Below are 23,493 nucleotides of genomic sequence, written 5' to 3' on the forward strand. Positions count from 1 at the left end.
GTAACTAAAATGTTTGTCATAATCCCTTTGAATCAATTCACAATTGCTAATTTTCCTAGTCAAACGATTACTGAAAATGTGAAAAATGGCGCGAAAATATCGAATCATTCAAATGGACCTACAAAGGGCGCCAAATTAACGGAACAGCTAATTGTACCTGAACAAAATGGCGCCAAACAACAGCTGACAGTTGCTGAAAAATATGCTATGCCAATAGATTCCAAAAGCAGCGAAAATAAAGTGACAAGTCTTGAAATAAATGAAAGTGATAACGAAGAAGACATTCACATTTGTGGGAAATGCCGAAAAGAATTCACAAGATATGATATTTTTATTCTGCATAAAAAGAGTTGTAGCTTAAGGTAAATCTTTTATGAAAACTACAGTTAATTTGTCAGAATAAAAAGCGAAGCTGTAATTCTCAATTATGGCATCCTAAGCTCATCGTCTTGTCCAAAACTTTGGTTTTGTTAGCGATTAAATCGATTTAATTTCAGGCTAAAAAGAAATGAAAAAACAGATAATGAGAAACCTAAAGAAAATACAGAAACAATTAATATTTTTCACAAATCGCCATCCCCATTCATCTTTCCTTCCTCGCCTGCTCAAGTAAATTCCCCTACTCTGTCAGACGAATTACACCCAGAGGAACAAATATATCAATCTATTAATGAAAAATATAAAAACAAAACAACTCAAAATGTAATACAAAAAGAAATTCAAGAGACTAGTGTCAAAAATAACTCCGAGCATCTATTAAAGAATATTAAACCAATAGACAAAGACTCAAGTGATGATTTTGCTAAAGTTAGTGAATTATCAGAAAATGTAGATAACTTTGTTAATGATGACATTTGTTCATCAGGGAATAAAGAGAAATGGAATTATTGTTCTTTTGAGGTAGGTTCACTCGAAAAATATAATTGAATAACTGTATCCTACAAGTTGAACTTTATTATCCCTTTATGAGAAAGAATTAATCAGCCAGACCATTGTTTTATGCAGTTCCCCTGTCTGTAAAAGAATTTCTGTCTAAGAGGATTATGCATGAACTAGAGCAAGTGATTTTAAGCACCCTCAAAAAGTATTTTTTGTAAAGATACTAGTTTTATGTTCAATATACCTAGTTATTTCAATTAAAAAGAAGTACATAAGTTTCACCATGGTTTTATATGAAAAAAAAAATTAAAATGGCGATCTTTAACGAAATATCATCAAATACTTTGTTGAGTTCAAAGTCCTAAATAAAATGAAATAACATTTCAATCGCTGTAAAATGCTTATTGATAAAACTTTTTAAAAGCGAAGCTTTTTTATAATTAGGGTCGGTCCTTTGCATGGTGATCCTTGTAGTAGTTAGGTACAATTTAGAAAGCTTAGCAACTCTAATCGTTACCAGAATGTGCGTATATTTGGAATATTGATTCCTAAGACAACAAAGTACAATATTATAAGCAAAGCAACTTTATAATCAAGTCCTAAAAATGTAAGTATGTCCCTAAACATTATCCTGCATCAACAATTTTTCAACAAATTTACTTACAATTTTGCTTCGACTCTTATACATTTATTTATTCTGATTATTCAGTTCTGACACTCTACAAGTGTTATTGCCCATTTGTCCTACCGTTTCAGAGCTTCGCTTTTATGGATGGTGTCATTCTTGTTACATTATTACAATTATCCACCACTTCTAAATATACCTACATTTTTCGACGAAAAAGTTTACTTTTGTGTAAAATCATTTGATGATTTATAATCTCAAATTGTTATACATTTTTTAAAAAACTGTCAAGATAGAAATCTACTATATCAACCAAAAAATGTCTTACATTACTGCAAGAAGGTACTTAACATCACTTGCTCTAGTCCCCTTTTGCTTTCTTTACCATTTATTTAACAACCTTTGTTTTTAGTCCTAAATAATTTTACTAAAAAAAATTATAACGGCTACAATAATTTAGGGATGTAATTACAAAGGAAGATTTAACAAGGACGTTGTACGACATTACAGAACTCACAGCGGAGCTAAGCCATGGACATGTGAGGTTTGTGACAAACCATTTGCAAGAAAGGATAAACTTAGTAGACACATGAGTATTCATTCAGGTTTGAGTTTAATTTTTCCCCTCTCACATTTGACAAAACGGGTATAGTCCCTTTCGTGACATCGCCTCTTAAGGGGCGTTTCGTCGTATTTTCACAGAAGCTTTTCTCTTTTTTCTATCACCACCAGAGGGATGCTCTGACACTGCGGGGAAAACACTTAACCTAAAATAACTTGTCAAAAGTTACTGAGAAAATGCAACGAAACGCCCCTTAAAAGGCGATGTCGCGAAAGGTACTATACCCTCCAAAACTTATGACGTTGAGTTAAAGTTTGACCGTCCGTCAGTATGGTGGAAGTATACAGTTTTACCTTTTACGCCATTGCACTAAATATTTTTGTCCTTTAGCTTCGACAACATTTTAGTCTTTACTTTTACCAGAGAGAGAGGGGACAATGAGCTGTTTATTATACTAGTCCCTAAAGTTATAAATTAACTTTTTCTAATTCGTTGGTTTAACAACTTTGGGGACTTCATTAAATTGAGTGTGCAAACTTTTTAACCACTAATTTTAATCTACAGAAGGGTCAATTTTGTTTATCATAATTGGGGATGTTTATCAATTTATCGGCTATTGTCTTAGCCCTTTATATTTGTGGCTTTTACGCTACTTGTGAACATGATTATTCTTGTTTAGGAGAAAAGAAGTATAGTTGTATTTACTGTCCGTACAAAACGTATGAGAAATCTCACTTGAACAAGCACATCCGAATTCATTCAGGAGAAACACCCTACCAATGCAAGGTAACAAACATATTATTTGATTGAAATGAAAATATTTTTAAGAATGATATAATATATATATACAATGTGGTCTAAGGTCAGAGCGACTCAGCTGCGGATTATTATAAACAAGGCATAGAGCCGCTTAATTTTGTCTTTTGGCTAGCTACGGCTGCGGGTTATAGGATAATTTAATTCTCTATATTGTTCTCAGCCATTTTAGCCAACGAATTCGGCTGCAAATTTTAAACAAAAGGTCAACTCTTGGGAAATGTTTCATTTCTAGGGCTTCGAATCAGTCTGACAATGCCAAGAGCTGCTGTCTGCGGCTGCTACTGAGCCATGATAAACTAATTAAAGTAAATATTTTGAGGTAGCATTTGCTGCGCTACTATTCACGTAATTGTTCTTATTCTTAGGTATGTCCCTACAAAAGTAAAAGTTCCTCGCAACTTACAGTTCATATGAGAAAACATACAGGTAACTTTTATTAACAAATCATATAAGACAAAGTATCTGGTTTTATGTGTTAAAATGTAATATGTAGAAAATAAGGGGGGAGGGGGAGTTTTTTATTTGTTTGGGTAGCCCATCAGCTTTTAGGCATAGGATTCGAATAAAATATCCCCCCCTCATTTGAATTTATTTCCAAATTAGATGAGGGGGGGGGGGGGTTAAGTGCTCGAAATGTACTCTGAAGGGAAATCTCCTACTTTAAAATTGGTGGACATAGAAGTATAGCATTAGTCAAGTCATGTTTGGACCACAACCAACCTCCTTGAGATATATGGCCCCTGTGTAAGACAACCCCCCCAAGAAAAAGAATTTCATCTTATTAATTTTTTATTCATTAAAATAAAACACAAGAGGAAAAAGGGTTAAATAACTCTATTTCCCTATTATAATGACTTTGTGTGGACTCTCAATTGGGTCTTTAAAAATCAATTAAAGGGGGGGGGGGGTAGTTATCTGTATATACATCCATACTATAGATCTGTTATCATTAGGTACTTATTTATCTTTTATCACAGGCGAGACTCCATTTGGGTGCAGTTTCGTTGGCTGTGAATCAACATTCAAGACTAGCTCTGATCTCAATAGACACAAACAAATTCATGCTGCAGTTAAACCATTCTCTTGTCATATTTGCGGCCATAAAGTGTGTTTTAAGGGAAACTTAAAAACACACATGGCGAAAATTCATAATGTTTGATTGTTATTCTGTGATATTAGTTTTATAAATATTAAATATACCAGTACCCTATCAATCCATATAAAAAAGTAACAGGATATTTGTGTGTGTATATACCGAAGGATCTAACTAACCGCCGAACCGATATGGTTCTCCTTTACAATGTAGCTTCTCACAGGTTATGGGTAGGTCTATATCTAAAATTTTTGTTAAGTTAGAATAAACGGAGGGGTAAATATTTATGAGATATTGTCTGAATGAAGGAAAACATGAAAATCTAAGAATACCTTTATACAGTGTGTTTTTTTATGAGAACTTTTTTGAAAGCAATTTTACCCCACTTATAGTTATCAGAATTTAATGAATAATGGATTATTTCTTCGTTTTATAATGCAATTTGAATTAATAGAACAACAAAAAAATATTTCAGTTTTTTTTTAAAAGTACAGTAAAATCTAAAATTCAAAACTTAGGTGTCAACATCTAAAAATGGTTTTAGCGCATTTTTCTGATGCTCAAATATTCAACCTTTTGCAAGAATGGCTGCTAAACACTTCAAAGTTAAGATATAGAGTTTAAAATGTATACAGATAATATTAGGGACATGTATTAAAACATATCAAAATTTGAAGGTCATATCTCAACCAGGGAGGGAGTACTGGCCCCCCAAAGTCGACTACAGAAAATCCATTTTTTCTTGTAAAGGGTAGAAGATTTAGGCATAAGAAAAATGCGCTAAAACCATTTTTAGATGTTGACACCTAAGTTTTGAATTTTAGATTTTACTGTAATTTTTAAATAAAAAACTGAAAATTTTTTTGTTGTTCTATTAATTGCATTAAAAAACGAAGAAAATAAGCCATTAATCATTAAATTCTGATAACTATAAGTGGGGTAAAGTTCCTTTCAAAAAAGTTCTGTTAAAAAAAACATACTGTATAAACAGGTAGGTAATAAGAGGTATAGTTATTAAAAACAAAATACATTTTTATATCAATTGAAATCTTGTAATAATTTTTTTATGAATTTATTGTTTTACATACCTCAAATTACAAGCCTTCAAATAATGAAAAAAAAAGATTTCTTTCAAACATACTAGAAAAATTATATTTTCAGACAAAAATGTTCCGTATATTACGGAGAAAATATTTCCACTCATCAAAAACAAATAATAGAATACAGTTACATGATTTTTATTCCACAAAATCACCTAGTAAAAAGGTAAGATGCTTACATGTGGCGAAGCCACTTCTTAATTTTATATGTCTGTTTTTATTTTTACCTTCTAAATGAATTTCAAACTATTAGTGTGCTCCCATTATTTGTATGTTCCTAAAGACCTCTAAAACGAGGGGAAAGTCAATTTTAAAATAATTTGCGTATCTTTTTCTTCTGATAAAATTATAAGATTATTCAGTCACGCTGTTTATTATCTAAATTTTCTGGATAACCAAATGTGAATTTCGTAGGTTGAAATTGAAATAAATGGAGCTGAGAAGTTGGTATTAAGTTCTGGACAACTAGCAAGGCTGGCTGATGGGTCAGCCGTGGCCAGGTAAATCAAATACAACAAGGACACTTATGACCATAAGTTGTTGGTGACTTGATAATCTATAGATGACGGGATACACATTCCAAAAACTGAATTTAGTGCATCTGATTAATGAATATGCGGTCAAACGCCCTTTAGGCTACAAACTCTCCTTTGATAGTACGATTTTTGTGTCGCTGCATGGTAATGTGTTGCGCCTGTTTTTGCTAAGGCATTTCCCCTTTTACATTTTTTATTGTACAATTTCTTAAAATTTCATAATCGAAAAAAAAGTTAGATTCGAACCCCCAAGTCTAATTCTGCTAAGCAAAGCAGCAGGCACGTTGCTGTGGTTTTAGGTGAGAGTGGCGGTTCCGCAGCCGTTTCTTTACAGTTCCACATTGTACCTACTTAAAGCTACCGTCATGCCAAATTTCAGAAAATCAACTCTTTTTTTTAGTCCTTTAATATTCCTGTACTGATTTTTAGAATTGGAAATACAGCCGTCATGACAACAGTTGTTTCCAAAGGAAAACCATCAACACAAGACTTTCTTCCATTAACTGTTGATTATAGGTAAATATTTTAATCCTAATATTTTGAGGGTTTAATTAAATATCCCTATAATTGTGTATATTTTCTGTTATTTCCCCTTGGTATTCCATAATGATATATTCTTAATTTAAACATTTTCTCTTTAAATCACCTTTTCTGTATTCCCATCATGTTTGAATGTGCTTCGCTACTCGTGGATGCTTTAACGCTTGTTTTTTAGACAAAAAGCTGCGGCGGCCGGCAGAATACCCACCAACTTCCTACGTAGAGAAATGGGAGCTTCTGACAGAGAAATCTTGGTTGGTCGGATGGTGGACAGATCTTTAAGACCCCTCTTTAAGAAGGGATATAATACTGAAACAGGTTAATTTTAATCCCTATATAAAAGTAACAGAATGTTTTTGTCTGTTTGTACCGAAGGATATTGCTGACCGCTTTACAATATATAGCTTCTCATGGGTCCTGGAAAGGATTATAACTATTTTGGGGTAGGGTACCACCAGCTCCCAAAAGAAATCGCTCCCAGAAAAAATGTCCCTACAAAAAAAAAGATACTTAATTTTTTTAAAAATTATCTTTAAAACTAAAATTGGATGTCCCCAAGAGGTATCGAGGGGCATAGGCGCTAGTAATATGTGAATAATGTACGTTTAAATCATCAGGCTTTTTGCTACACGTGACCTTTAATTGTTACATTTTTTATTAAAAATTTTAGAGGTTCAGTAATTTTCCAATTATAACTACTTATAGGTAATATAATTATGAAATTGGTTGAATAGAAAAATGGTAAGCATTAATGTTTATAGAATACGTGGATATATTGACAGGGGAAAATATGTCTTCAAGTTGGGTTCTCCACATTTATTTGTTAGTTCGTTCATTCATGAAAATCTGGTGCACCATCCAAGTAATTGTATGCTAGGGGTAGTTGGCTTTTGGGATATATGAAAAAGGGGATTTATTGAATATATTTTAAGCAAAAGCACATAAGCTCTTTGATATTATTTGTTGGCTTACCTAATACCTATGGCCAATAATTCTCTCTTACTGGTAATTTTTACAGTTATTGCTCAACCCCCCCCCCCCCCCCCCCACCTTTTTTGTATAAATAATATTTAAATCATTCTTGCCCTACAATATTTCTTGTATGAAACTGGACTGTAAATTTGAAAAAAGACCTAAATGGATCTTCAATAGGTAGATAATATTAATTAAATTAATTGCATTGAACAAAATTACTCCATTTGTATATAAAAATTATTGGTAGAAACTGTAGACACTATTTGATAAGATTTGTATAACGCAATCGACAGTTGTGTTATTCAACTTTGAGTATCGCTGTATTTACAATCCAATATCCCTCCCTTCCTGATATTCAACATACTTTTTTAATAAGGAAATTAAGGATAATTTATAATTTTCTTTCAATTGATAATTTCTAGAAATAATCATTATCTTCTATTATCACCATTAATAAAATTATGTATATTATTTGTAATGATCCTACAGTGCTAATTTCAATGAAAATTTATTAATTTTAAAGTTCATTAAGTATGTACACTGAAACCCATGAAAATAAAAAGGGGAATTGTAGCTTTTGAATTTGCAATATTCCGTAAAATTGTGAGCAAGCTTCCAGTCAAATGCACTTATTAAGTCTAACTGTTCTTAATGTTGACCAAACGCATAGTATAATAAAATACATATTTAAAAACAATTTGACCTAATAATTGCATTTGACTGCAATCATACTAACAACTTTACGGAATTTCACTAAAGCTACTATTCCCTTGGTGGGTTGGAAAGGGGCGGTGGAGACCATATTTATGTTATACATATTATGCTAAAAGTAATGTTGTAATTTTATAAGGGGGGGTTAATGCAACCATCTCGTAATCAATGTATAAATGGCACTTAGAATTCGAATTTTGATCTGAAATTTTGCATGAGTAATTCTTGGTAGGTCTATTTTCCCTAAATCGAACAAAAGGTTGAAAAAGAAACGGCTAACGACTCAGCCGTTTAGCCGTTTTTTGGCTTTTTTTTAGTGCAAATCAGTCATAAATTACGTAGGAATCAACTTTTTAAAACATATTTTTGCTTTAAACCATGTGAAATGATATAAAAAGACATTTTTAGATTTCTAGTACCAGCAACTACCAGTTAGAACCGTTTGAAAACGTTTTAGAGCGGAAAAAAGTATTATGTGTAGATAGGTTTTGTGATGAATTTCCCTTGAAAATAGCGAAAAAATGGCTAATCGGCTGAGCCGCCAGCCGTTAGCCGCTACTTTTCCAACTTTTTGTTTGATTTAGGGAAAATAGACCTACCAAGGATTACTCATGCAAAATTTCATATCAAAATTCGAATTCTAAGTGCCATTTATACATTGATTATGAGATGGTTGCATTAACCCCCTCCCCCTTATTATACATTTTTAAAGCTTGATTAAATTACTCATCATTAATTCTAATGTATAGTAAAACCCAAATACCTTAGTATAGTCTTTGAGTCTGCAATGGAAGGTAACAAATATATAAAATTTGTTGTTGGACTATGTTTTTACCTCATATTTGGGTATCAAATGCATCATGCTATCAAAACTTTACAAGATAAGCCAACAACCATGTCCAAGAAAAATATTAAATTTTATGATCTTGAGAACAAACCGATGATCACCATTTGTCGAAAAGATCAGTACAATGCATTGGTAGCCATGAACCACAATTATCTTAGCAACTTGGAATTCATTTCTGGTTTAGTGACTGATGTTCATTTTGGAGATGAACTTTACTATGTGTCTTGGGGTGCCCACCTAAACCTTACATTCAAAGAACTGGCTTATGAAGTTTATGGTGGTGACATCAAACCAGATATCACAGTCAAAGACATGGTTGAAGATTTTACATTAGACGAAATGGAAGTTTTTTTGGCCAATCAAGGGTTTTGTATTAAGTACACAGGGTACAATTCCACCGTAATATCTGTAGAAATAGAAGCCAGTAGTTTTGCTAATGATTCTGTATATTGTGTCTATATAACTGATCCTCTTATAGAAATCCAATACAACATAGCAGAAACTTATACAACTAACATACAAGAACATTGCTTTGGTTCTGATTCTAAAGGCCATATAATAAGTATCACTGGTCTAATACGTCAAAGTGAGGATATCAAAGACTGTGAAGAATATAGGAATGATACTAGAGCTCAATGTATGGCCAAAGAGGCTTATGATCAACTATCATCTAATCTGGGTGGCTGTCTTCCTCCATGGATGGCGATGAACGATAGCGAATCTTGCAACTCAGTAAATTTTGATGAGAAAGCTCTCAATCAAATGTGGCTATTTAGCTTTATAAACGCATTTGATGTTGTAATTGGAACTCAGCTGTATGAAAACTTATGCCCTAATTCATGCAAGAAACTTCACATTACAACAGTGGAATCTAAGAAAGTTTCGGATGGACGTGCACCTAATACAACCTCTGTCTACATTGAATTTGAAGAAGATGTAGAAGTTAAATCTCAGGTTGGGAATTTCAATTATATTGTCAGTAGACCAGGCAATTAATTTATGGATGGGAAAGTAAGAGGGGGGTTTTTAATGCAACCATCTCGTAATCAATGTATAAATGGCACTTAGAATTCGAATTTTGATCTGAAATTTTGCAAGAGTAATCTTTAGTAGGTCTATTTTCCCTAAATCGAACAAAAAGTTGGAAAAGTAGCGGCTAACGGCTGGCGGCTCATCCGATTAGCCATTTATTGGGTATTTTCAAGCGAAATCCATCACGAAACCTCTCTCCACATAATGCTCTTTTCCGATCCAAAACGTTTTCAAACGGTTCTAGCCGGTAGTTGCTGGTACTATAAATCTAAAAAATGTTTTTTTTGTATCATTTCACATGATTTAAAGCAAAAATATGTTTCAAAAAGTTCTACGTAATTTATGACAGATTTGCCCTAAAAATAGCAAAAAAACGGCTAAACGGCTGAGCCGTTTGCCGTTACTTTTTCATTTTTTTTTTCGATTTAGGGAAAATAGACCTACAAGGGATTACTCATGCAAAATTTCAGATCAAAATTCGAATTTTAAGTGCCATTTATACATTGATTACGAGATGGTTGCATTAAACCCCCCCCCCCCCTTAGTTTAAGTTTGGGAACTTGATTGTCAGTACAGGTAAAAATTGTAGGTTAACCTGTACTTGGAATGGGAATGTAACTAAATTAGGAAAGTTGTCCTGTTGGCATGCATAAATAGTTAAGAGTATGGGAAATGGCTTGGTTTAAAACATGTGCAACTCTTTAATATGCAGATTTTGGACTTCCAGACAAAGGTCTTGTAATGAAAGAATTGGTTGTCTGAAGGATGATTGATCTCCTGGTATATCCTGTCCACTCTAGGTAGTCCAGGCAAAGATTTAATTAAGCGTATTTTCTAAATGTTTTACTGACAATATAATGAACATTTCTTGATTCCCCACCAGGTTTATGCTTATGACAACTTTCAATTCATTGTTGAGGTTGGCAGTGCTCTTGGCCTCTGGGTTGGCTTCTCTGCTATGGATTTATTTACTATTTGCATCAACTTTGTCAACAATCTGATGAAGAAATTTTACTACGGTGGTCAGGGGTAAATTTGGTAGACTTAGGGCCAACTCTGGTTTAAAAAAGATTTGAATTTATTGTGTTCTCCTTCCTAGTTGAGCCCAAATCCTAACCCTCATCTTATTTTTTAAAAATAAATTGGAAGCTTATGGAGGGGGGGGGGGTATTTCTTGGCTTGTTTGTTCCTTATGATAGGCTTTATTTGGCACTGGTACATGACAGCCCCTTAGTGTCATATCAAGATATTTTGTTTTCGTGATATGATGTTATGATATTGAAAATTAATTTATTATTTTGTAATGAAATATATGCTTTAAATTATAATTACTATTTCATCATCTTATTTTTTAATAAAGATTCTCATTATTCACATAGTCTGACTGTCCTTTAGACCGTAATGTAGAAAACTAAATAGGTATTTTTAATTATTTAAATAATTTGTCAAAAACCTTATTCTTATTTTCAATGATTAATTTAAAAGTAAGGTTATTTTTATGATTTCTCTTCTCTAACACACAGCTTTTTCCATACAAGAAGTTGTAAATATTTTTTATGCCTTTTTGAAGAAATGAATATGGTTTACTTCTTCTACTAACAAAAAAAGTAATGTTTTTTTTTTCGTTTTATAAGTTTGCTTTTTCTATTCCGATTTTTCTCTGATTATGAAGTTTTTCAGCTAAAGCATTAAAAATAATCTCTAATCGTTCTATGCAGTAATTGGATGTCTATCTGCAAAAGTAGTAGGTTGTATGTTTGTTTTACCTTGGCATATCATTTTTAATTTGGAATATGCATAAATGAGAGCAAGTGATTTGAGTACCTTCAAGCAAGGAACCTAAGTATTTTCTTTCAGAAAATACTAGTTCACTATAAATCATTGCTTTATTAACAACAACAACAAAATAAGTATCATCACCTTAGATTGAAGAAATGTGAAAAAATGACCAGCGATTTGTGCCGAAATTATATCAAACATTTTGTTGAGTTTAAAGTGTCTTTAATTGTCGATCGTCAAATGCTAAAAAATAAAAAGTACATTATCTTTAATATGTACGTTTGAATTAACACAAATATAAATTGGTTTTACAACACATATAGTAGGAGTTTTTATCCATGTGACACTTCAAATATCTATAATTCAAGTGTTTGAGTAAGATATTTCTCGTAATCATTCGAATCCGGTGGATATGAACCGGTTCTCATCCATACGAAAAAACTATGTCAAGCATCATATTATATCCAGCTTTCTTTGAATATAAAAATGTACAATCATAAGATTAAAATCAGTTTTTTTAGCCCCGAGGTGCCGAAGGCACTGGCTATACATTCTATATCCGCGGAAAGCTGTTTATAATACGATGCGAGAAATAACTATTACCACATACTAAGTATTCATAAGAATATAAGTTCTTAAATTAGGAGGGGGAGGGGGGGGGTTCAGAACCCGCCCCCCCCCCTTGTCTTTTAAAAACATGGTAAAAATGATTTTATTTCTGGATTAGTGTTATAATGTCTATTGCTTAAATAATGCAATAAAATGGTTAGATTTACATTGGAATTTGCCAAACATTTCTTACTCTTATTCATGCATACCTACTCATACATAGTTCCTTTTAGTTCGTTTCAGAAAATGATTTCTAGACGTTTTATGAGGTTTGAATGACTCTATACGAAAGGAAAGTAATTTTTAACTAAGATGGGAGGCGGATGTGACACTTTTTGAAACCAAAAGTCAAAGGACCTCAAAAGAGTTACATCACTGAAATTTGGTTTGGTAGTTGCTTTACAATGTGAAACTGAAGAAACGGCGGTTTCACAAACTTTTCTACACAGTTTCACATTGTACCTCTTTAAAGCGACTGTCATTCCAAATTTCAGTCCTGTAACTCTTTTTTAAGTTGAATTCCTGTAGCTTTGGTTTCAAAAGTGTCACAACCGCCCCCCGTTAAAAAAAGCACCAATCTTCATGAAAACTAATCTTGTTAATTTCAGGTATAAACTGTAATTTGCTGTCCGTGGATGGTGTACACAATCCAGAAATAGCCAGTATAAATGCTGCCAGTGCCGCCTTAATGTTATCAGATGTCCCCTGGGGGCCAGCTGTAGGGGCTGTTCAACTTGGTTATGTTGATAACAAGATTGTGGTGAATCCCACAAGAAAACAATTAGCAAGGTATAGGTTTTTTAGTTTCGGTTTTTGGTTTTAAGTTGGAGATTGGAGACAAAATAACATTTTCTTTAAATTGTACGAATGAGTTTAAGTGATTTTAGCTTGCAGCATTAATTCTAATACTTTAGTAAAATGAATAAAAAACTTTCGTAAGTAGGTACTAACTTCTATTAATAAGAGAGAAAAAATTAACTATAAATCAAGATTTGCTTTAAATTTCCCAATTGTAGATTTCAAGGTGTCTACTACTTAGTATATTGACCAAATAAGCTTGAGATAAATTCTCTCGTTTTTGCATATTCCCTGATATTTTTGTGCTGTTTTGTCTAAAAGTTATAATAGTTATTTCTCGCATCGTATTATAAACGGCTTTCCGCGGATTTAGAATGTACAATTATGAGATTAAAACTAGTTTTTTTAGCCCCGAGGTGCCGAAGGCACCGGCTTAAAAAACTGGTTTTAATCTTGTGATTGTACATTTTTATATTCGTAAAAAGCTGGATATAATACGATGCTAGACATAGTTTTTTCGTATGGATGAGAACCGGTTCCTATCCACCGGATTCGAATGAATACGAGAAATGTTATTAAACTTCCTTGTATTGTAAAAATATGTCCCAATTAAATGAATGAGATTATATATTGATAAATACATCCTATCTAGCTGAAGTGGATTGAATTATAATTTATTATATTTTTCAGGAGCCATTTGAATTTAATAGTTGCTGGCACAAGTACCGGCTTGGCCACTATGCTCGAGGGAGACGCCAGGTTATTTCATACAATGTTGATATTAACTTCCGTGGATATGACGTGACGACACAAAATAATCTGTTTTGTGACCGTTTACTTAACAAAAATCTTTTTACATGCATATAATTAGTAATTAGTAAGATAGTTTTTTCGTCTGCTAGCAAATTGCTTTTAATTCTTTTGTAGGGACCTGGCTGTGACTATATTTCTGGTGCTATCAGATGTTTTCTAAGACCCAATACAAAATCGGCATAGGGTCCCTGTCCTGAGGGGAGATTTGCATATAGCTCATTTCCCCTCTATTCTTTTAGTTTGATATGCAAAAAGGAGTTAGGGCATAACAGGCCTAGGTGTCTTAACCGAAAGCAGTTACTCCTTACCTAATATAATCAAAATTGTATGAAAACTTGTAACAAGGTGCCTGGACCACAAAACCTTTTTATACGCCATCAAACTTGGGCTAGAGGAATGCGCGAAAATAGCCATCAGCATAGAGACTATGGGTAAAGAAATGGGAAAGCCTAAAAGACAATTTGGAGTTACTAATGTCCAGGTAAAATATTTTGCATATCTTTTTTTACATTTTTAGGGTTCTGAAATAGATATAGTAGATCTAGATGATCCAACTGGCCCCATAATCCGTCAATCCTTTTTTTGTTGTTTACGATTCATACAAATAGTACGAGCGATGAAATTTTTCTACGATATGATTTACCCAATAAAAGCTTTATCCTAGGAATAGCAACTCTCTACAGCTGACTCATTATGCGAACGAAATGAAATATAACGGAAAATATAAAGATATGTACACCATCTAACCAATAGTATGGCTGGAATGTTCCTCTTCTGTTTTCCTATTGGCTGAGTTAGACTATATTTATTTGTTCTGTTATCATTTGTTTAATAATTAAGATATCCAAAACATACAATATCTCTATTCATTGATCTATAGAACAACGTTAAAGGGGGGGGGGGTAAATGTGGTGACTCGTGCCACGACATACCAGCAATTTTATTTTGGGTGCTACTCCCTTAGTTTTAAAGATAATTGGATGAAATCTTTTGGGCTGGCTCAGTAATTACCCCAACTATTGGTATCTTTTTTTTTGCATTTCTCGCCGAATTAGGCAATTTGGAATCATTTGAGACCATGTTATTTTTTTCAAAAATTTTTCCCCTTACAAGCAACCCTGCGGGGGGACTTAGTCATTTTTTTCAAATTCTCGTATATCAAGGTATATCTTAAATTCAGTACTTCTCCTGTGCTTTTGAAGATATTGGAACAAAATCTTTTTTGATGGGTCAGTAATAAATATTTGAATAAAAAACGGCGGCGGTACCACCGCTCCCGCCGTTTTCCGCCGCCAATTTTTTTTTCCATTTCCCGCCGCCGTTTTCCGCAGCGGTACCTCTGCCATTTGTTACTGACCTACCTAAAAATATTTTGTTTCAATATCTTTTAAATCACAGGAGTACCTACCACTGAATTTAAGATATACCTTAATGTACAAAAATTGAAAGAAATGACTAAGTCCCCCCGCAGGGCTGCTTGTAGGGGGAAAAATTTTTGAAAAAAATAACATGGTCTCAAATGATTCCAAATTGCCTAATTCGGCGAGACATGCAAAAAAAAAAATTTTGTTGGCGGCGGGGGACGGCGGGAGCGGCGGTCCCGTCGCCGTTTTCTTAATTCAAATATTTTTTACTTACCAACCTAAAAAGATTTCGTTTCAATATCTTCAAAATCACAGGAGAAGTTCAGTATTTAAGATATACCTTGATATACGAGAATTTGAAAAAAATTACTTAAGTCCCGGGGGCAGCTTGTAATGGGAAAAATTTTTGAAAAAAATAACATGGTCTCAAATGATTCCAAATTGCCTAATTCGGCGAGAAATGCAAAAAAAAAATTTTTTGTTGGCGGCGGAAAACGGCGGCGGACGGCGGGAGCGGCGGTCCCGCCGGTCCCGCCGCCGTTTTCTTAATTCAAATATTTTTTACTTACCAACCTAAAAAGATTTTGTTTCAATATCTTCAAAATCACAGGAGAAGTACTGTATTTAAGATATACCTTGATATACGAGAATTTGAAAAAAAAAGTCCCCCCGCAGGGTTGCTTGTAAGGGGAAAAATTTTTGAAAAAAATAACATGGTCTCAAATGATTCCAAATTGCTTAATTCGGCGAGAAATGCAAAAAAAAAGATACCAATAGTTGGGGTAATTACTGAGCCAGCCCAAAAGATTTCATCCAATTATCTTTAAAACTAAGGGAGTAGCACCCAAAATAAAATTGCTGGTATGTCGTGGCACGAGTCACCACATTTACCCCCCCCCCCCCCCTTTGCAAAAAACACATTTTCAAGAAAGAATATGACAAACTTTAAAGACAACAACAACAAAACTGTTATTGTGATGAATATTCTATTGATTGAACTTATAACTGTGATCAAATTAACATGTTTTGATGATGCCTTAATATTCTCGATATGCTCCAGTTTATATAAACATAAACATGTAGTTATGTGTCTATTAAGGATGTAAAAATAAAATACAAAGACCTAAGTTTTCAGGAAATGTTTGAATGTTTTTTTCTGTTAATAAGGACTGTCGGTACATCTTTTAAAAATCCATGCTAGAAATATATTTTCTCTCACAATTAAGAAACGTTCTATTTTTGGTTGAATAAGAAGATAATTCTAAGCATGCACAAAAAAAGTTAAAATTCTTATCTAGGCGAGCAGTGTTAAAGGTACAGAAAACCTAAGTATGTTGGTGGACACCCTGTGTTCAGCCAAGCTCCGCGCCATCTACACTGACTACTCCCTGGACAAGCAGAACAGGGACAGACAAATGTTCCTCGTCAGGGATGAGATGATCTCAAAAGTAAGTTGGGAGACATTGGACTATTAATTACACTGGTACCCAAAGTTTTATAACCATGTTATATTATTCATTTGCCCAAAAACTTTGGGTACTCTTATTGAATTTGTATTGGTTGACTACAAATTAGTAGTGTCCAAACTTTTCAACCAGAATTTTAATCTGTTAATTGAAATTCTGCATCTTTAAGGATGTGTTTCAGTTTATCTCTGTTTATCTTATCCCTTAAGATCCCTGAGCAAACCAACCCTCTCCTTAGTCTGTAAATAAGCCGCAAGCGATTCAAATCCTTTTTTTTATCATTTTAAAAGCTCTTTTACATTAGTTTAAAAAGGCGTATGATTTTGCATAAATTAATCTTGTTTTAGATAAGAAGTTTACATGCAGAAGTTGATTCTAGTTACCTGAATGATGTATTTTTCAACCTTAGTAAAAATATTGTAAGAAATCTCATTTTTCAGGTAATGTTTTTTATTCAATTCAATTTATAGAAAATTATTGGCTACGCCCGAGAGTTCTCTTGTGGCCCTTGAAGGGGGGGTCGGGGGGGGGGGGGTCGGGTGTGAGTCTACCCCCCCCCCCCCCCCAACTTTCAAGTTTAGTTATAAAAAGTAAAAGTAAAAAGTTGGATGCATATTTTCTATAGACGATTTCTCTCGGGAGGGTGGTGGTACTCCCCGCCCCCCCCCCCCCCCTCAAAAGTTATAAACCTTCCCAAAACCCTGTAAAGGAGAACCATACCGTTTCAGAGGTTACAGATATCCTTTGATACACAGACATACATAATGCAGATCCTGACACTTTTATATAATGCTGATATATCCCTATTTTCTGAAAAACCTATCAGATTTAGTAATATAAATATAGCTATTTAAGAGTTGTTCAATAAGTAGTTTTTCTGTTATACTGTTATATTGTCTTATATTATCATCATAACCAACATGATTTATACTTATATAGGAAAACCTACGGGTGGATGGCAGAAGTATAACAGATATACGTCCAATATCTTGTGAAGTTAACCTTCATGATCCTCTACATGGTAGTGCGCTCTTTCAGAGAGGACAAACACAGGTCAGTGTAGGCGCAGGAATCACTATTGCTAGTATTTAACTCTTGACACTATCTCACTTTTTTGAAGGTTCTAGATACTTGATACAGTGTATTTTTCTTTCATGGAACAAAAGAAAAAGAAAATTTAGCAGTTTTAAATTACGCCTCAAAAACCAGTTTTTCTATACTCAGCAGTGGCGTGCGAACCGAAGGGGGCATTTGGGGCAATCGCCCCCCCCCCTAGCGACCAAAACGCCTCCCCCCCCCCCCTGCCTTCCCCTAAATGTTGAAAAATGCCCCATTTTGCCCCCCCTGGTCAACAAAAATGCCCCTTTTTGCCCCCTACCCTACAAAAAGCAAAACTATCCCAGTTTCCAAAAAAAAGATCAAGAAATACTCCAGAAAAAAAATTTTGGCGCTTCGCGCCAAACAGACAGTTACTATTCCTTTAACCTTACCAAATTTTTAAATTAGTGTAGAAATTAGGTTATAATCTTTTCACTGAACATAACAAACCAGGTAATAGGAAGTATTTTATTTTGTACTAGCGGCTACGCCCCCTAGAGGCCTCTAGTGGCACTAAATGTTTTTGTTTGGTAAAGTCTACGATAATTCTTTATGTTACGGATACCTCTTAATGTTACGTTGAAGTCTCCAAGATTTTAAGAAAATTTTCAATTTTTTTGTGATTTCTCTTGGGAGGGTGGTAGTACCCTCCCCCAAAATAGTTAAAAACCTTCCCAGGACATATGAGAATCTACCCTGTTAAGGAGAACCCCATCGGTTCAGCGGTTAGCAAGATCCTTCGGTACAGACACACAGACAAACATCTTGTTACTTTAGTATAAGGATAATATAAACTTTTTACCAAAGAAATTTTGTACATCCCCAATGATGATACACAAAATTACCTCTTATATAGATTACAATTAGAAGATGAAATGTATGGAAACTCGACTTAATTAACCAACCAATCATAATTCCATTGAAGTCCCCAAAGTTGTTGACTGTTGAGCCAACGAATAAGAACATTTTTTATGAAATATTAGGGACTAGTGTAATAAATAGCCCAAAAACCCCTCCCTCCCTGCATATTTGAAGAAAAAAATTTGCGCTTCGCGCCCTTCCAAATGGTTTCTGCTTTTTATCACATTTTATTTTGTTTTTATTTCTATAAAAACATTTGTAAACCACAAATATTTAATCAAAAAGTTATTTTATATAAAAAAGAAACAGCGTTAATATTTATCTAAGCCTTTTTCTCAACACTGTATGTCTGTCTAAATGAATAACTATATATGATGTCATATTATTTTCAGGATAAGTTTATCATTTTTTTTGTGTATATACCCTTACAAAAAGACATGTTTTTTTTATGGCAATTTTCATTAAAAACCCTTAAAACTAACTACACTCTATATTCCTAACTTGATAAAATATGCCACTCTTGTTGTCTTTAATTGATTTTAGTTCAAAGGGGGAGTAAATATTTTTTGGTGTGCTTCACGCACCGCCCTTATAAATCCTTGGAAACACCACTTAATGAAAAATTAACAGAGTTTTAAAGTGCCATTTAAAGAGGGTAGGATATGTTGATATAACTTTTCAGCTTCTCTATAATTCACTATGGCTGTCAGTACATAATGCTAAGGGGGAAATGTGATTTTTTCAACTGCAATTAAAGATAGAAGGCTAAAACTTAATGTTAACATTCCCATCATTATGGAGTATAATTAACTATTAAAAATTCATGGAGGTCGGACTGCTTTTCAGGACGCTTTTGGCTATTTTTGTATCTTTTAAATTTTAGGTATAGTCCCTTTTGTAACATTGCCTCTTAAGGTGCATTTCGTCGTATTTTCACAGTAGCTTTTCCCCTATTTATAGCTCCTGCCTAACTTAACCTAGAATAACCTATTAAAAGCTACTATGAAAATACGACGAAATGCCCCTTAAGAGGCGTTGCCATAAAAGGGACTATACCCCAAAGTTTTCCATATTTCTGAGAGATTTTTATATCTGTAGATGAAAGGACAAGTAATTTTTTTTATTTTTTACATAGTTCTTTATATCTTTAGTTTTTATGGTAAGATAAATTTTTTGTGGATTATAATATTTTAAAAAAATAAAATGCTTCGAGCATCCAATATGTAATTTAGTTTGACTGTCATCACACAACATTGCAGGGTGGGGAGAAGGGATGGGGGAGAAGAGATGGGGGATATAAATGGGAAATAGGGATGGGGAAGAAGGGATAAGGACTAGAAGGCCCATAATCAAATAATACCACCCCTTAAAACGCCCTTATTTAAAATTAGTATATATAATCAAAATTTTACAAAATCTTCAAAATGCCCCCCCCTAGACAAAGTGCTTCGCACGCCACTTTTCTATAGCATGTGATTTTTGAAAGAATTAATAGACCAACACCAGCTAAAAAGTAAAAAAAACTCAGTATAGACGTACAAGCTTATCTAATTATTATTAACCATTTCGTTTTTAGGTTTTATGTACAGTTGCGTTGGATTCCTTACAATCTGTTCTAAAATTAGATCCTATTACTGCATTAACGGGTAAGCATTTGACTAAGCTACAGTTGTCAATTTATTTTCGATAAATAAATGTGAAGATGTACAGATTGACCCTCGAAAAAGTATTTTTTAACATCTGCAGTCCATATTTCTCAATGAATTATTAAAAAATTTATATGTCCTTGTTCTCTATAGATTTTCACGTAAGTAGATTTAAAAATAATTTTTTTACATCAATTAACAGCTGAGAATTTTAGAGCTAAAGTTTTGAAAAAGTGGCTGAGGAAAAAGTAGCTTTTCAAGAAAATGCTTTTTAAAGTGAAATGACGTGTTTTCTTCACAATTTCAATACATTTTATAAAACTTATATAAAGATGTATCCAAGGAATTTATTTCATGCTGAAAGCACTTTTTTCACTTGTTCTAAAAGGCATTTTTAGAATAGTGTAAATTGCAAAAACACCCTTACACAAGGAAATCCTATAAAAGATAATATCAGATTAAAAGTTTACATAAACAGAAATTAAACACTTTTTATTTCATTAAAATAAGTTAAAAAACAAAAAAAAATAGGTACAGCTAAAACTTTTATTTAACATTTAACAATTTAAATGATTTTTATGTGTCTTTAAGTAATTTGTATGAGAGGGCGTGAATTTAATGGGTCAAAGTAGCGCTAATCCTTCCGGTTGTAAGCATAAATTGGGGAGGGGTTCATTCTAGGTCATATTAAGAATTAGGCGATAATATAAGGTTTTTGGTTTTCTTATATGTAAACTAACATTTTTTAATGCAATAATAAATGTATCAATTGTAAACTTGCTCTTCTTTCTTATTTGTTTTTTAATTGGTTGAAAAAAAGTAATATACTAATAAAAAACTAAGAAATATTTAGCAATATTCAGTTTCTCAAGCACTTTTTCCAAACTTTGGTTTTAAAAATCTCGGCTGTTAATTGATGCAAAAAATAATTTGATATCCTCTGATGTGAATATTTATAGATAACAAGTACATATGCAATATGCATCTTTTAATATTATATTGAGAAATATGGGCTGCAGATGCTAATAAATACTTTTTCGAGGGTCATATTGTATAACCCAGACAACTACCTGGCCCAAGTTGTGGAGACCTTTTTCGTCCAGCAAATTGATTTTTGTTCTTTTGTAGCGACATTGTCTTTTAATTTGTAATGACACTTACTCATACTCTTACTATTGAACACAAACAGCGAAATATAATTAGAATAGATTCCCATTTCTCAAGATTTTTTGTAAAAAATATTTATGTATTTTTTAGGAGGAGTAAAAGAGAAGAATTTTATGCTACACTACGAGTTTCCTGGATATGCAACTGGCGAATTAGGTAGAAATGGATGGTATTTCTAGTATAGAAGCTACTCTATAAATACGGTCTGTACCGGATTATGTTAACAAAAAAAGATTTTCTATTTTCAATTAAATGTTGATGTCTGATTTGGTGTAGTTTAAAAATAAGATTTTCTTATATGCAATTAAAAGTTGGCATCTGATTTTGTCGGTGAAGATTCGCCTAATCTTAGGTTAAGTAAGTTTAATCATCATATTATATTAATGAAATGTCTTTTAGGGAAAGGAGGTTCTAGGCGGGAACTTGGCCATGGAGCCCTGGCTGAGCGGGCACTCAGACAGGTTCTACCTGCAGAGTCTCAATTTACAACCAGGTAACACAAGACCCCAGGATAAAGTGTTTGTGATAGTTGATTATAGGATAAAGCATTTGTGATAGTTGAAATATGATAATGCGTTTGTAATAGTTGAGAATATGATAATGCGTTTGTGATAGTCAATTATTAATGATAGGATATAGTGTTTGTGATAGTCAATTATTAATGATAGGAACTAGTGTTTGTGATAGTCAAATATTAATGATAGGATATAGTGTTTGTGATAGTCAAATATTGATGATAGGATATATTGTTTGTGTTAGTCAATTATTGATGATAGGATAAAGTGTTTGTGATAGTCAATTATTGATGATAGGATATAGTGTTTGTGATAGTCAATTATTGATGATAGGATATAGTGTTTGTGATAGTCAATTATTGATGATAGGATAAAGTGTTTGTGATAGTCAATTATTGATGATAGGATATAGTGTTTGTGATAGTGAATTATTGATGATAGGATAAAGTGTTTGTGATAGTTGATTGTAGGATTTAATATACAACAGGTACATTGTACAAATTGCTCTCAATATAAATAAGATAATACAAAAAATACTTATCTTAATTTCCTTATCAGGTTAACATCTGAGGTATTAGAATCCAATGGTTCTTCAAGTATGGCGAGCATTTGTGGAGGAACTCTGGCTCTGTTAGGTGAGAAGCTTTGCAGTCAAATTAATTAATCCATTTGAAATGTTGTTTATATGATACATGGATTTTCTCAGCTTTTATCAAAGATATAAGCTTGAAATTTCTTGTGAACATTTTCATGACAAATCAATATCTACTCTAATAAATCACTATGTTTGTTCGTTTACTATGCTTATGGTTGAATCATTTATCTTCTTAAAGGAAAATTATTCTTCTGGGGTGTATAATATTCTGCACATGCACAAGATTCATTATCTTTCCACGGCTGCAAAAAATATTTAATTTTTTTATAATTTCAGATGCTGGAGTAGCATTGACCGAGATGGCATCTGGTGTAGCTATGGGACTTGTTACTAACATTTCAAATAATACTAAGGTAAATTTTAAGGGGGGAATATCACCAGAGTAATAATAGTATAAGTTTAGGTGTATAATGCGGACAACTACATTGCCAAAGTGATTGGGACCTATTTTGTTGGCTAGCAAATTGCTTTCTGTTCTTTTGTAGCAACTCTGTTAAGTTTATATTTCCGACACTATTGGCTGATCTTTAAAGACCCAATTGAAAGTTGGCACAGTGCCCCCAACCCCTTTTTTCTTAAATACCAGAGTATCGGAAATTCCGCCAAATTATGATAGCATTTTTTTTAAAGTTTTACTTTCTTTCTGCGTAAAATGAAAGTTAAATATGCCCAGAAAATTGCCATTAGTTACAACCAACTAGGATAACCAGATCATGTCTATTATACATGATATTATTAAATACTATCATAAGGTCTAAAGAACTCTGATTAATAAATAAAGCGATAATTACAAACAGCTCTAATGAAGGTTTTCCTTTATTAGTAATGAAGTAACATTCCAAATTTCCGTCTCTTTAGAAAAACAATTTTTTGGGCTGCTATCCACGATAGATGTCTGAAATTTCTTGTGAATATTCGTTTAATCACTGAGTGAACTCTTCTTTTGGCTTTAGTGAAAATCAGCATCTAGGTTATTATCTGTATTCAAAGGGGCAGAAAAAGA

The 23,493-nt window shown here is 33.1% G+C and overlaps 2 protein-coding genes across 2 annotated transcripts in view; both read left to right on the forward strand.

The window, feature by feature from the left end:
- Position 1: 1 nt before the first annotated feature.
- Positions 2 to 5,146, forward strand: LOC145326012 (uncharacterized). The gene is made up of 6 exons (XM_080169096.1): positions 2 to 362; positions 498 to 900; positions 1,965 to 2,109; positions 2,746 to 2,852; positions 3,251 to 3,311; positions 3,863 to 5,146. The coding sequence occupies exons 1-6, from the start codon at positions 10 to 12 to the stop codon at positions 4,042 to 4,044; spliced, it is 1,251 nt and encodes a 416-aa protein (XP_080025222.1). The 5' UTR covers positions 2 to 9; the 3' UTR covers positions 4,045 to 5,146.
- Positions 5,129 to 23,493, forward strand: part of PNPase (polyribonucleotide nucleotidyltransferase 1) — a 48,537-nt gene continuing 30,172 nt past the window's right edge. Inside the window, exons 1-15 of the mRNA XM_080169085.1 lie at positions 5,129 to 5,244; positions 5,493 to 5,578; positions 6,044 to 6,130; positions 6,330 to 6,472; positions 12,716 to 12,896; positions 13,596 to 13,664; positions 14,064 to 14,199; positions 16,381 to 16,530; positions 16,896 to 16,988; positions 17,488 to 17,601; positions 20,084 to 20,153; positions 21,411 to 21,476; positions 21,720 to 21,813; positions 22,394 to 22,470; positions 22,767 to 22,843. Of these exons, the coding sequence (XP_080025211.1) occupies positions 5,146 to 5,244; positions 5,493 to 5,578; positions 6,044 to 6,130; positions 6,330 to 6,472; positions 12,716 to 12,896; positions 13,596 to 13,664; positions 14,064 to 14,199; positions 16,381 to 16,530; positions 16,896 to 16,988; positions 17,488 to 17,601; positions 20,084 to 20,153; positions 21,411 to 21,476; positions 21,720 to 21,813; positions 22,394 to 22,470; positions 22,767 to 22,843 (1,542 nt within the window). The 5' untranslated portion in view covers positions 5,129 to 5,145. The remainder of the gene's footprint in view (positions 5,245 to 5,492; positions 5,579 to 6,043; positions 6,131 to 6,329; positions 6,473 to 12,715; positions 12,897 to 13,595; positions 13,665 to 14,063; positions 14,200 to 16,380; positions 16,531 to 16,895; positions 16,989 to 17,487; positions 17,602 to 20,083; positions 20,154 to 21,410; positions 21,477 to 21,719; positions 21,814 to 22,393; positions 22,471 to 22,766; positions 22,844 to 23,493) is intronic.

The sequence above is a fragment of the Acartia tonsa genome, chromosome 8, assembly GCF_053477335.1.
Source record: "Acartia tonsa isolate MP-2025a chromosome 8, ASM5347733v1, whole genome shotgun sequence".
Taxonomy (NCBI): domain Eukaryota; kingdom Metazoa; phylum Arthropoda; class Copepoda; order Calanoida; family Acartiidae; genus Acartia; species Acartia tonsa.

Coding starts and splice junctions, on each gene's coding strand:
- LOC145326012 (XM_080169096.1), top strand. CDS start 10: ATGTTTGTCATAATCCCTTTGAATCAATTCACAATTGCTAATTTTCCT. Junction 2,110..2,745: donor ACACATGAGTATTCATTCAG/GTTTGAGTTTAA, acceptor ATTCTTGTTTAG/GAGAAAAGAAGTATAGTTGT. Junction 3,312..3,862: donor TCATATGAGAAAACATACAG/GTAACTTTTATT, acceptor CTTTTATCACAG/GCGAGACTCCATTTGGGTGC.